Here is a 14,749-nt window from a genome sequence, read left to right as displayed (position 1 = left end):
CAGCCTATGGGAGTGAGATGATGACTCGTGGCCAGTGATTCAACAATAACAAATGCTGTTTAATTTTTCAACATATAATCCGTCTCAGCTGACGGCTGATCACGAGCGGTGCACTTAAGCCTTAATCCAGGCGTTGCTTATGCATCACTGCATTTACGCATCATAGGGATGCCTGACTCACTCATTATTTTCACTCTCTCATTCACACTCTCCCTTCTTCTTTTTTCTTTCACTCTGTCGTTCACAGGGCGGTGCAGAAGCTCAACCTCTCCTCGCGGAGGAAGAAGCCATGCTCCGCCCTACCCTCCGACGTAGACGCCCCATCTCGCGTCACCGACTTCTGCGGCCTCCTACTGCGGTCCCCTCCCCTGGTCCCGCGCCATCTGCTCCAGGCCTCCACCCCAGGGAAACCCACACCAGGCACTGGCAAGGTAGGCAGACAGAAACCCCCCCCCCACCCTCCTGGTATGCCATCACTGCTTAAAGTCAGACCTGGTGGTGGTGGTGACTTGCAGAAATGCTAAATGTATTGAACCTTCAATGGGTCAAGTCACTGAGGCCCTGAAGTGACCTATAAAGAGATGACCGTTGGCGTCCCACGGCTTTGAACTTTTACATTAGCAGTCCTTGAGTAGAAAATGTATCGACCCGCAGCCCGCACTTTGAGGTTTCCTCACTTTCATTTTCAACGCAGCCTGTGAACACACCCACACCCACTTCCATTCAATTTGTTGAGAGATTTTCATTTAAGTACAGTAGACGCTCGCCGACATAAAGCCAGCATGTGATACGTCATTAAAGTCTCAATGTCTTCAGTGCCTTTTCTCTTGAGAGGCGGGGGGAGGAAAATCAATTAGCTTTAATTGAGGCGTTCCCTTCGTTCTCTGAGGCGCATGCATTAACAGGGATCATCTTGGGTTTCACCTAACAGCTTTCCCGGTCGCACCTGATCGGGGGGGAAGGGCAGTCGGTGCACTCATCTGTGAGTAGTGTCTCGGCGCAAATGGATTCTTAAATAATTCAGCTCCCATACAATACGATTTGACAGACAGGCACTGGGTTATGTGATAACTGTGGATGTTGCGGCAACTGCTTGCGAGCTTCTGAAGCTGTCACCTCTGACTGTGGTGATGTGCTGCTAAAGTCATCAGCATTCTAGCAGAGTTCCACCTGTGTGGGGTAATGGCTTACTATCAATCTCCAGTTGGACCTGGAGAGTGGAGCATTACCTCATACTCCCAACTCCAGGCTATTGGCTGAGAACATTTGACTTTGTTTTCCACACTGTGTATGGTATATGCGTGTGTGGTCTGCTTTGTAAACATATTAACATATTTAATTTGTTGTTGTGTTTTCGCTGAAATTATGTAATGTTATCGAAACATTTTATGCGCCATTCTGGGTAGAGATCAAGGTTCTGTCTATGAACAGTGTTGAAGCTGAATAGGGTTGTCATAGAGGGCTAGCAACACAAAGAGTCTCACTTAGCTCTAAGACTGATGTGGGACATTGTGGTGTTTTTCTGACCTTGATGACCTCAATTCCACACCTTTGTACACAACCCACTTGGTGTTCCTCAAGAAGAACATGAACATTTTAATGACAAGTAATTGTACTTAATCACTTAGCCATAATAATGGCAGTAAATGGTGGAGCATAATTGAATTTTCACACCAGTAGATACTGTTGATGAAAACCTACTGTTTAAATGGGTAGAAACTGTGAAATGGTCAGTGCATCGTTGTGTGTCCAGTCCATATTTCAATTTTGTTTTCATTCTTTGATCGTCAAATGGCAGTTAAGATCATGCTCTTCTAAAATGTTCGGTCTGGCTTTTGCCAATTCCAGCCATAACAATTAATAATTTAATGATAGTAATTTAATTATTTAGCAACATTTTCCCATGTTGGGTTAGCAGCCCACTGCACTGCCAGAGCAGTCTGGTATGATGTGTTGTTTTTCTTGTTTGCCATTGTGTTTAGCTCTGCGTGTCTGCATGTTATGGTTATTGATTATAGTTATTGTACTTAGCAGACGCTTTTGTCCGAAGCAATTACAATAGTTAAAATGAACTGCAAACAATTTTAAAAAGTTGGTATGCCTACATTAAGCAAAGTAGTAATAATAACAATAATAGTAATGACAATAACAAATACCAATTCAATATTAAAAAATATCAAATCAATAATGAAAATAAGCAAAAAGACATAAATATACAAACCATAACTCTAGGAATGAATTCATTAAGTGTAAGCTGAACAGATTTGTCTTTAGATCCCTCTTGAAAACTCACCACTCACAACCAACGAGGAACCACTGAAGAAAAAGACCTCTGAGCATTAATGGCTGGTTGACACAGCAGACGCTAATCAGAGGACCGCAGTAGGCGAGGGGACGTAGAGCTGGATCATGGGATTCATGTAGCAGGGAGCAGATCCAGCAAGTGTCCTATAGGGCCGGAGTGAGGGATTTGAATTGAATTCTGGCTGCTATAGGAAGCCAATGGAGAGTAACTAGGAGAGGAGTTACATGTGTCCTCTTTGGCTGATTAAAGACCAGGCGTGCTGCAGCATTCTGAATCAACTGTAATGGTCTCACTACACAGGCAGGCAGGCAGGTCAGCTAATAATGAATGGCAATAGTCCAGCTTGGAAATAACCATTGCCTGTAGAAGAAGTTGAGTTGTGTCTTTTGTACATGGTTGATATAATCATTTTCATTGGCTTGCATGGCACTGTAATTGCTACAATTCCAATGATAATGGCCACATTATAACTAAAATCATTGGAGTCTCTTGAAAAGCTGGTGGTCCAACATATGGAGCATGTTGGTCACAATGAACCACAAAAGACAATCAATGTCTGCTAATAGAAGGCAGAACCATAATATGTAGAACCCTTCATGAGAGGGTTCCAAGTAGAACCTGCGAGGATTCCTTTGTTAAAGATGAAGAGAAAATCAATGGCGAACCATTAAACTCTTGATTGCATTATAGAGACAAATGATCACACAGAACAGAACAACAGAAAGAAATACAAATATACCATATACAAGCAAAAGCATCCAAACAGACATTTTAATGACAAATGTCTTTGAGCCAGGTTGCAATGTTGCTGCCACGTGGCTTGACTGACACAAGCTACTGTTAACTACAGTACAGGCAGGTTTTGATTCCAGTGATGGGTGTAAGTACAGGCAAATCAAAGCGTCAACACGTCACATTATCTTCTTATGTCTGATTCCATCTTCCTTGGAGCCTGAGCTATCAGAGGCTTTTCCCTGTAAAGATATGTCACTGCCTCATAAGGCTTTCTTGTAATCTCCCTGGTGTGAAAGTGGTGCCTCTCACATCACTCTGACATTTAGCATAGCTGGGATTAGATTTTTCCCTTCCAATATTTCCATGCCTGATGATTGCAATCCGCATTTAACTGCCTACACTAAACCCCCATACTAAGCCATATGACATACATAGTATTTGAGTGCATCATATAGTAGTCACAATAGTGACAGATTCTGACTGATCAAATGCACTGCATCAGTGTAAGTTTTTGTTACAGCTGTTGTTCCTGTCTAAGTAATAAGGATTTTATTTTGTATTTTCATGTTCAGTAGCACTTATGTTTATAAAATACACAATAAAATGAAGAGTGACGTAAATAATCTTAATTTGGTTACAGTAAATAGAAATTAAGTGCAGAGTGAAGAGCATGAGATTTGAAGGTCTTAGTGGGAGTGTGTCTAATGGAAATAGAGAACATCAGCAAAATCCCAGAGATTAAAAGATTTAAGATTTTAATTGAGCACTATTTGATGAACAAATTTAACTTTTACCAGATAGATGTCACATTATTTTTGAAAAGCTTGATGAGACCTGTGTGAGACTGCTGATTTAAAGATTTGACTTTGCTTATCTGTAACAAATACTGTGGATGCTTGTAAAAAAAGGATATGCAAATTACATTTTCACTCCAAATAATCACAACAGTGGGACATAGTTCAAATAAATGCGTTTTTTTGTAATTGTCTGAAGTTTATCAGAGCATTTTAACTTTAACATTTTCATCAAACTATATTGCGAGGGTACCTTTTAAATGATCTGCAGATCTGGTGCTGTGTACTTGTGTTCTCATAATTGTCATAATAATTATGTTTGTTTCCAAAGGGACAAGTGAAGGTCATGTTAAGGGTAAGCCCAATGGTGGACTCCTGCCTCAAACTAGACGGTCGCAGAAAACAGGTCACAATACTGGACCCAATTACCCATAATCCTCAGCAGCAGACCACAGCCTCCAAGGTCACTCCGAGGTCATTCACCTTTGACGCCGTCTTCACTCCAGAGTCAATGCAGGTCAGCGAGGTTTTGTTATATCTGTCTGCTGACCAGAACTAATGCAGAACCCGGCCATGGCATTCATATATACCCATCACGGATGCAAGCCCATGTTTGGCATCAACCATTCTCTCTTGATACAGACTTTAATTCTGAAATGGAATTTCATTAGTGTCATTGTTGCAGATTTGTCAAGATGGCATAATGAATTTTACCATTTGTGATTTTGAAGAGTGATTTATCACTTTTGAATGCGTGCCGCCCATCGAGTTGATCCAAAGAAAAGAAATCTGTTGGTGCTAAAATATTTAATATATCAATGTGACAGTTATTCTACAATCCCTATTAATTTAACTTATTAATGGATAAATCAAGTGCCTTGAAGTAGGGCAACCTATAATTACAGTCAAATCTGCCATCGCACAAACAAAATGTGCCATTTAGATAGAGGATTTTCCTCTCAACTTTTGCCTACCTTAAGAAATCTGAGTCTGAGCAATTGAGTACCTGATTGACATATTGTATTTATCAGCCTCTGCCACAACATGAAACTTAATTTACAGAAACATTTAGTGCTAGAAAGAAAAAAAGGCTTGTCCAAGAGACTCTACCTTAAAATTCAATTTAGATTAGAGATCTGTCTAGAGATCTAGGCCAGAGATTTTAGACTGGCGGTCATACGCAATTGGCAGAATTGGCTTTGTGCATTGAAATTCTGACCAAGTGCTCTAGCTGGATAGAGGAGTGTTCCATAGCTTTTCACTTGTCAATGTTTTATATGGTATGTGACTCACGACATTTGATTTAGAGGGCACCAAACAAACTACTAGCATTCATATTCAGTGCATGCTTTTATCAAATGTGCTTTTACTGTAGGTTCCGTTTATGCATACATGCCAATACTTCAGCTTCCCTTGAAAATGGAACTTAAGACCTTGATGCCATCATGAAATGTCCTTGAGTAATTTTGTTAGTGCAGGACATACATACAAATACATCTCTCAAAAAGGTTTTTCATAGCTTTGAACAGTTTAAAGTCCTAACTCTTCAAAAAAAATTTTGAAGAGTGAAGGATTCTATAAAGAGTTCTGTACTCTGATGCCATTGTCAGTCTTCATAACTATGCATCCATACTGTACATGTCCTTGCTGTTTATACAAAATCAACAGGTTCAATAAATATTCAGTTGCATGGCTTGTGTGTGACAAAGGTACACCATCAAAGAATATATCTTTAGTTTTTTTTATAAAAATGTCTGTCTGCAGACTCATTTAGCATTGAACTGTCAGTAAAATCAATATACGTTGAGGTCCATGTTAAGTATGACGTCTGGCATGCTCTCCAGGGAGAGGTGTGTGAAAGTGCTCTTCCAGGGCCCCTCCAGGCTGTCATGAATGGAGCCGACGGATGCATCATCGGGTTTGGACGAGCCGGGACGGGTGAGTGAGGGACAGCTCTCTCTCTCTCTCTGTTTCTTTCTCTCTCTCTCTCTCTCTCTCTCTCTCTCTATCTATCTATCTATCTATCTATCTATATATCTATATACCTATTTACAGTATCCATCTGTCTCCAAGGAGATCCTTTCTCTACACTGAAAGTAGTTGTGTACCAGTCTCATCTAATATAAAACAGGGAGATTCCTCTAACTGTCCCCATTTTCCGTGACATGAGTGTTTAAGTGTGTTTGAGTGCCCCTCACCCCATTACGAGCCTCAGTGCTCAACGTCTGCCATGGGCCGGCATATAAATAAACAGCGGATTGATCAATTATGCATTGGCTGTTGTTCTTAAGGGGTTCCACTCTTATCAGGTTTATTTAGTCCAAATGCACCTGAGACCCGAACGCTGAGCGGTCCCAGGGCCTGATGGCCCGGGCGTAAATGGATGTGCGTGGAATCCAGGTCTCAGGAGTGGCTGTGACACCATAGGTCACCACGGAATCCGCGCAACATACAGGCTGTTAATAGATGCTTTTGCTAAAATAATGAAACCATGATGGCAATTTCTCCTCCGAGCTCCTTCGCCTCTCTCCCTGTATTACATCATTGGCCATTAGCCTGATTGAATTAGGTGCCCTCAGCATAGGGTCTTGGTCCTGTGCCAAAAGACATAAATCTATTTAAATAGAGGGGCTATGAGTATGAGTAATGGCAAAGTGCTGCACTTTTCATGGGAGAGAAAATGCCAGTGCATTTCGATAGGAATGGGAATATGGGATGTTTGCAAGTCTCGTGGTTGTGGTTAAAAACAGAGACCTTTCTTTATATGTCTCCAAGGAAGGGTATTCATCCATTATGGTTCCTCACGTGTCCAAGGGAGAGGAACGACTTAGGAGTTGTAGTTTCACAAATCAATATTTCACAATATTTTCAGCAAGCAAGCGGCCAGAACCAAAACACCTCCGTCTGGTTTAGTGAGTGCAACTTGCTTTGGGATGGGCACCCAAGCATGAGTTTTCCAAATCCAGTGATCCAGTGAAATGGGAAATGTTTTTTTTTTTCTTTTCCCCCTCTGCTCTGCGTTTGGCAGGAAAGTCCTACACGATGACGGGGAAAGACGACTCGATCCTGAGCCTAGGGGTCATCCCCTGTGCCATCTCCTGGCTGTTTAGGCTCGTTAGCAAGAGGAGGGAGAAGACCGGGGCAGAGATCTCTGTGTCCATCACGGCCACTGAGGTCTATGGGAGAAATGAAGTCCTCAGGGACTTGCTATACACTGAGGACATGAGTAATTTTGGCAATGGCCAGAAACCAGTCATTTGCCTTTGTGAGGATCCAGTCAGTGGAATACAGGTATGGAGAAAAATATCCAGGATATCAAAGAACATTAAGTGTCTTTGCTGATATGCATCGTCATCATGTGTTTTTTTTTCTCTTCTTTTTTGTATCCATGTCAATGTACTTTGCTACAGCTAAAATATCAAACTTCTAAACAAAGAGATGATTAATGTTTGTTGAATATATAACAACTCTTTCAAGGCTCACCAAAAGATTTATTTATGTTGCTTAATTTAGCAAAGAGTACTAAGGCATTACTCAAATGAACTGTGCACTAAGTAAGGCATTCATTATATCAGCATATAAGCTCCCCCCAGCAGGCAATGATCGCATTTGCATTCATGGTTATTTTGCAAATGCTTTCATCTGAAGCATCAAGGAGCACATTGAAAGCGTTTATTTTAATTCTTGGTAATTAAATACACAATCTTGGTGGTTGGTTGTATCAGTTAAACAAAGGGCTACATACTTCAATGAATATGTGATCAATCTAAATGGATTAAAACTGTAAAGTAATTAACATTTTTATGAGCAAAATAGTAAAGATAATATTTGGAGGGTTTTACAAATGAGAGACAATTTTAGAATTATCACTTATATTATATTACTACTACTCACGATAATTACCATATTTCTAAATCATATTCATACAGCTTATGAACCAAAGTGTTGTCAGTGCACCCACCGCAGAGAGAGCTGCCTCCCTATTGGACATCGCCCTCTCCTCTCGCAGCGGGAACAGGCCTGGAGTCAGCTCTCACATGTTCTTCACCCTGCATGTCCATCAGCAGCACACGCAGGGCCCCACCAAAGACGTCGGTGAGTGTTGCGCGTCCCCTCCAGCATCTTACAGTGTGGAGTCCCAGCAGATTCTCTGGGAAGTCTCTAAATGAGAATGAGACGCCTGCAAGGTTCTCAGGGAACCCACTGGTGAAGGGATGTTTTCGTATTCTTTTGATCGTTCCTTGAGTATGGATGGTTTGGCAGTATTAAAGCATCATTATCTGCCCTGGCCAAGATGCTTTTGTCAGAGCGGTTTGATTGTTTGAAGGCTTCTCAATGAACCTTGGAGTACCTGATAATTCAGCGTACTTGGATTTCTGTGACCCTCTGTTGCTCCTTGCACATCATGTGGAATTGCTTGAGATGCATTTTCTGCAGCACGTAGGCACGTTTCTTGTTTATTTTGCAAGCCCTCAGAATTTCCTATTACTGATTCAATTCGATTCCCTGTATGTGGGTTATTACCTTAGGTTACTTCCTGTCTAGATTAGGAGGTTACTTTGGCTATGTTGAAAAAAGAAAACTGACCTTAATATTTTCCAACAGTAACCAGGGGCTGTCTGTGGTATCAATTTGACCCATTCCCTTAAAACCACATGTCCTGAAGTTGAATTTGATTCACACAAAATTATCATCTGTCAGTTTGTTTTGGTAACCTTAATACCTCAATGACAAAAACACAACCAAATGTCTAACCTCACCACGCATATCAAAGCTTTGATGTGCACCCCCAAGCAATAACAAAATGGCTATACCAAAATGTGACGTTGTTTTTCAGCTGCTTGTTTTTCCACACATTGCTACTTTTTTCTTCTCTCATATTATATTCCTCATTCCCTCTCATTCCCGCCTTTCCCTTCTCCGTGTTTCAGTGTGCGGAGGCCAGAGCAGGTTGATCCTGATAGATCTGGGAAGTTGTGTGGAGGAGCACAGCAAGAGCATGGCCCAGCTCTCCTTCCCTGAGCTCAGCAGCGTCATGTTGACGCTCCTTAGAGGCGGCAAGCAAGTCCCAAACAGGCACGCTCCGTTTGCTCATTAAGTTAAATGTTTCAATCTCCTGTTTCCTGGTTAATTGTTTGTGTGTGTGTGTGTGTGTGTGTGTGTGTGTGTGTGTGTGTGTGTGTGTATGTGTGGTGTGTGTGTGTGTGTATCTGCATGCAAGATTGATAGTGGATTCATAGTCAAGATGCATTCATAGTTATAAAGTCTAATGTCTTTACAGGAATAGTAAGCTGACCATGCTCCTGCAGGAGTCTCTAGGGAATGTCAACTGTCAAACAACGGTCATTGCTCATGTTTCCGGATCTGCAGAAAGGCTTTCGGATACACTCTCTACCTTACAGATCATCGCTCGTATTCATAAGATGCAAAGAAAAGCCAAGGTATTGATCAATGGGTGATAATAATGTTTTGATGTTATAGCTACATATTCAGGTCAAATTAATAATATAGCAGAAAATAACATACTTGTATAATAAAAAAAAAATAATAATACTGATTTTTGGCAAAACAAACAATATGCAAATTGATGAGGCTGTGAAACTACTCTTTCCAACAGAAATCAAGGTCCTCTTCACCAAGTGAGAGAAGTGTTCGTAAAGAGAAGAAATTGCTCCAGGAGACCAAGCTGAGAGCGTTCCACTCCACTGGCACTCTGGGCCCAGATGTGCCAGCACCAAAGCTTTTCCGGGATAAGGAGGATCGCTCTGGGAGTGACCTGTCCTGCGATACTGTCATTCATGTAGATTCTGATGGATGCAACACTGACGTGAACAAAAAGCCCCAGGAGTCCATATCAATAATCCCATCTTTGCTTAAGAGCAAGACTATAGAAATAGCGAACCCCTTGCAAGCTATGAAACAGCGCCCCCAGAGGACATTCCTGAAAGACTTTCGGCTCATTCACCGGTCACAAGAGGAGAAAGAAACAAAAATGTCAGCGACCCAGGAGGCAGAGATGGAATATTTCAAGTGCAGCACATTTGCAGAGCTGCAGGAGCGACTGGGATGCATTGATGGAAGTGAGTTGATCAGCCAGGGCCAATCAACAGAGGCTGTGGGGAAAGTACAGCCTTTGCCAGAAGCCAAAAAAGAGGCAGAGAAGACAGACATAGCCAATCCTGTCCCATCCATACAGGAGAATACAGAAGGAAATGGCTATAGAGCAGCTTGTGAGACAAAAATAATTGACACTGGTCTTATAGATTCTTTTCAAAGTGATCCTACAGATCACAAGGAGATCCCCAGTGACAGACCACTGGCAGATAATCTGGGGAATCCCGCGGACAGCAGGAGCCAAACGAGTGCTTCAGATTCTGATCAGTGCTCTGCTGAGCTTGAGATGACAAAGTCGCAAGGACAGTCCTCAGACGAATCGTTACTGCACCCTGAATACAGGATCTCGCCTATTGGCAAAAGTTCCTCAAAGTCCTCCTCCTCTGGCTCGTCGTTGTCCTCCTCCTCCATGTCTGCTAGCACAGACTCTCCCATCACCCTGACTGACACTACTCCCCAGCTCTCTGCTGAGGGTCAGAGAGAGATGAGGGCCACCATAACGGTGACCGTCCAGCAACCCTTTGACCTGAACGGGCAAGACGAGTTGGTGTACACTGTGGTGGAGGAGGTCACCATCAGTGGCATGGCTGAGAAGGGCAGACCAACCAACGTCATCAGTTTCAGCGAGGGAAGCTCTCTCCAGGCCTTGACCACAGGTTCGCAGCCTGTCAGGATTATTAGCAGTGTTAGCGAGGATGCTAGCATGCTAGATTCCTCAGCCAAGAATGGGGCATTGGAGAGACAGCCCCTCTTGACATCACAGGAAAGATATGAACTCACATCTAACCAGGTCTCTTCCAACAAACCTGAGACACATGGTGTACATTCTGGTGCTAGTGTTGAGGGCCTTTACCAGCACAGCTCTAGAGAACTGGAGAACCAGACAAAAACTCAATCCAGTATGGCCTGTGAGATGGCCCAACATGCCAGTAGTACTTTGGTAAATTCAGGTGGTAAACCTAGTCTAGAGAAATTGCAATGTGGGTACACACCTTCTCAGGACCTTTGTAAGAAAAAACTAGAGGTTATCAAGGAAATGCCTTCACCAGCCAAAAGTATGGATAATCCCTGGAAAGCCTATAACCAAGATGCCATCTCCAATAACAATACACCAAAATCAAGTTTTCATCAAGGAATAGTCAGGAAAACAGATGCTATGTCAGACAACAGCTTTCAAAACTCAATCAAAAATGATGCCAAGAAATCTAAAGACCTTGATATTAACATGTTCTCCAGCAGGGCTAATGGTTATCACAGTCCCACTCAAAATGAGGCCAAAAAATGCAAGGACAAGGATGTCAATGTGTTCTCCAGCAGGGTTAAACTTGATCAGAAAACATCTGGGGTGACCAGAGATCCAACCACGGAGTTCAGACCGGAAAAGAAAGCAACTGGCAAGAAAGCCAGTCAATTAAACAAACATCAGTCCTTTAAAGGTGAAGCCATCATGTCACCGGCCTCAAGAAGAAGGCTGGTTGATGCTTATGACCTGACCAGGTCAGGGAGCCTCAATTCCAAACACCACAGAACAGCCAGCTTACCAAGAGCTTGGCATAGTCTGGACCAAGAGGATGGCTTTGAGGATGATTACCCAACAAGTCCAGCCAAAGACTGTAAAGTGCTAGGAGAGGCAATGTCCACTCCATGCAGTCCTGGAGATACTTTGGAGAGAAGGCATGGTCGTGCCAAACAAGGAATATTTGTAAGAGCCAAAGAAAACTTTTCAACCGGGAGGAGGGATAGCCCAGATCAAAAGAGAAGAGCCAGCAGTCAATCCAGCCTGCCTAGGAGTCCAGTATTACAGCAAAAGTCATCATTTCATTATGCAGCTCCTGATGATTCCTGCAGAAGGAAACATATCAAGTCCCCAATTGAGGAAAGCAGTAAACTCTTCAGTGCAAAACTGGAGCAATTGAGCAGTAGGGCTCCAAATGGAAATGCACCACGGTCAGAATTCTCAGACTATTATTTTTCAGAACAGGACAGTTTTATGACATCCACTGAATCTGTGGAGTGCTTTGAAGGTGATTGTACTTTGCCTAGAGCTAGTAGAAGTGGCAAGAGATATCCAAAGTTCCTACCTATGGATGACCAAGATGCAGATTGTAGTATATCGGCATCTAGAAGTAATCTGTCCAAAGCCTCAGCAGTTAGCAAGCTAATGATGTCCAGTTCAAAGCCAAGCAGGAGCTCAGCATCCAGTGCCAAGACCATGAACCTCATCACCAAGTCTCTGAGGCAGTCGTTCAGGAGCTCAAGTTTATCACCAGATGGAACAAGCTCTGGTCATGGCTCCTGGTCAACCCAGTCACTGTCCCGAAGCCAAGGTTCTAGCTTTTCCTCCATTAAAATCATGAATGGCAGGATCACTGAGCTCCTTCGGGGAAATGGAGATCCCGTCTCTGGTGCAGACCAGGGAGGCTCTGAATACAAAGAGAAGGGAGCAGCAAAGAATGATGAGAGCCTCCCCTTGCCTTCACCTTACAGCAGGGTCACAGCTCCACGACTGCCCAGTCACTGCAGTGGCCATGCCAGTGACACTACGAGCATTCTAAGTGGCGAGCTGCCTCCAGCCATGGGCAAGACCTCTTTACTGTGCAACCGCAACAGTGTTGTGAGCAGCGGATATGAGAGCTTGATGAGGGACAGTTCGGCCACAGGAAGTAGCATGTCCATCAGGGAATCCACCAGTGACCACAGCTGCACTCACAGCTTGGCCAGAAGTGGCAGGAGCTCCAAGAGGAGGACCAACAGCGCAGCAGGTTTGCGATTGCTGGCATTTTTACTCTGGAATTTTCAAGTATCTTTGTTTGACAAAATGTAATTTCAGTACAAAGTTAACTTATTATTGCCATTAACAGTGACCAATTTTTAAAGTGCTTTTTTTTCCCAAAGAAAACCTGAAAGGCAAGCACCTTTCTGGAAATTTTACTGGCATTTTTACTGTTAGCTCTGTCTGACAAGATGAAATGTCACTATAATGATACTATTATTGTTGCCATGAATGATCATTGACAAATCTTTAAAGCACTTTTTCACAAAATCTGAAAGATCTCAAGAGGTAGCAAATTATGACTTGCTACGTATCAGTACTTACCAGTGTTTAATCTGAAATCCTTTGTTGTATCCCCAGGGACTAGTCAGAGACGACCGTCACAGGAAACCCTTCTGTCGTTGCGGAGATCAGCCAGTGGCCCCCGAGTGCGCTGGGGTGACCGGGGTGCAGCGGACTCCTATGAGATTAAAGTCTATGAGATTGACAATGTTGATTGTTTGCAGAGAAGGGGGCTCTGTAGCAACCGAGTAAGTCCTGTGAAGCTTCTCAATTTATTGCCAGTCAGGGAGTTGTAATGGAGGTGGTTAAGGGTGGAAGTGCTGCTCAACGTTGCAGTGCAAATATGTTTTCTGACTTCTCTGGAATGCTACTTGCCACATTATCATTTAATTGCATCCAATTCTGAGAATGTGTAACTGAACTGTGGATGACAGTTTGCTATGGAGCTAATGGTCTGGAAGAGCAGGAAGCCTAATCAGAATGTACCACATTAGACCACGTTTCTGGTCATGGATTAAGTCTTGTGAAAATGGAGTGTAGCATAGCTGGTATTCAAGACGCTTAATGCAAACAATTTAATTCAGTAAATTAAACTATGTACATAATTAGGATGGTGATTGAAGAGATGAAGCCATTTTAGTCAACACTTGGTCAGCATTAAAGGAATATTATTAACACAGGCAATTATGTCAAATGTTTGGGCCAAAGAGAAAATATGCAAGTGCATGCAACACAAAACGATGAGTTTCATAACTCTGACTTCAAACACCTAGGGTGTGTGTCAGTTTTGCTTCTGTAAGAGTGTAAGAGACTTTCTCTCTGGGTTATGAGTTCATGCAGTAACACCAGAATGACTGTAGGCTATACAAGACTGACAAGCTGCTGAATTAAAAAAAAACATAATCTGTCTGAAATTCAGAATGTTATCTCGAATGGACCAGTCACAATGTTGATTAGCAGTATGTTTCATATTAAATAAAAGGTAGACATCAGCTCTCTATTTTATCCTAGGGAGTGGCTTGCTTCAGTGCTAAGCTGAAGTTCCTAGAGCACCGTCAACAACGGATTGTGGAGTTGCGGTCGAAATACAACCATTTGAAGAGGGAGCTGGAGCAGGCAAAGCAGTACCTTATGCTGGACCCAGAGAAATGGAGTCAGGAGTGTAAGTGCTACATAGGAGCAGGTGTTCTCTACATCTGTTCAACCTGTTTTAATGCTCTTTATTGATAATCATCACTACCTAATTCAAAGTTGTCAATCGAAATCCTACCACCCTGTCAGATTCCATTAATTATTGAAAAAGTTAGATTACATTAAATCTCTAATTCACACAATGGTGTTTATGTTACTAACCCTAACCCCCTTCCCACATACCCCATTTTAGTTTTTTTTTTTTTTAGTTTTAGTTGAGCTGCCTCTTGAGCACAAGAATTTCATCACTTATAATTCCTTTTATGAGTACATAACAATATAACAATAAACTACTTGAACTTGAACTTGAACTTGATGTATGTCATTAAATCTACCTTTGCCTTTGCTACTGCAGTTGATCTTTGGCAGACATTTGAAGTGGATTCCCTGGAACATCTTGAGGCCTTGGAGCTGGTCACAGCCAGACTGGAAAGCAGACTGAACCAGTGCAAGGCCCATACCATGATGGTGACATGTTTCGATGCCGCGCCAAAGCGTCGACAGAAAAGAACAAAGAGACATCGGCCTTCGCCAGACCAAAAGGGATTCCTGTGA

At 42.5% G+C, this 14,749-nt stretch overlaps 1 protein-coding gene across 1 annotated transcript in view; it reads left to right on the top strand.

Moving 5' to 3' along the window:
- Nucleotides 1–14,749, top strand: part of kif26bb (kinesin family member 26Bb) — a 21,351-nt gene extending 6,602 nt beyond the window's left edge. The window contains exons 6-18 of the mRNA XM_076271908.1: nucleotides 248–431; nucleotides 4,166–4,351; nucleotides 5,679–5,772; nucleotides 6,863–7,125; nucleotides 7,764–7,929; nucleotides 8,766–8,910; nucleotides 9,116–9,275; nucleotides 9,452–10,932; nucleotides 11,188–11,445; nucleotides 11,992–12,710; nucleotides 13,082–13,251; nucleotides 14,015–14,165; nucleotides 14,550–14,749. Of these exons, the coding sequence (XP_076128023.1) occupies nucleotides 248–431; nucleotides 4,166–4,351; nucleotides 5,679–5,772; nucleotides 6,863–7,125; nucleotides 7,764–7,929; nucleotides 8,766–8,910; nucleotides 9,116–9,275; nucleotides 9,452–10,932; nucleotides 11,188–11,445; nucleotides 11,992–12,710; nucleotides 13,082–13,251; nucleotides 14,015–14,165; nucleotides 14,550–14,749 (4,177 nt within the window). The remainder of the gene's footprint in view (nucleotides 1–247; nucleotides 432–4,165; nucleotides 4,352–5,678; nucleotides 5,773–6,862; nucleotides 7,126–7,763; nucleotides 7,930–8,765; nucleotides 8,911–9,115; nucleotides 9,276–9,451; nucleotides 10,933–11,187; nucleotides 11,446–11,991; nucleotides 12,711–13,081; nucleotides 13,252–14,014; nucleotides 14,166–14,549) is intronic.

This window comes from Alosa pseudoharengus, unplaced genomic scaffold, assembly GCF_046254945.1.
Source record: "Alosa pseudoharengus isolate Yale_2024_CS ecotype anadromous, Long Island Sound unplaced genomic scaffold, YU_APseudo_1.1 YU_APseudo_1.1_scf_7, whole genome shotgun sequence".
Lineage (NCBI taxonomy): Eukaryota > Metazoa > Chordata > Actinopteri > Clupeiformes > Clupeidae > Alosa > Alosa pseudoharengus.
The sequence above is the reverse complement of the archived record's forward strand: the minus strand, read 5'-3'. Positions and strand labels throughout refer to the sequence as shown.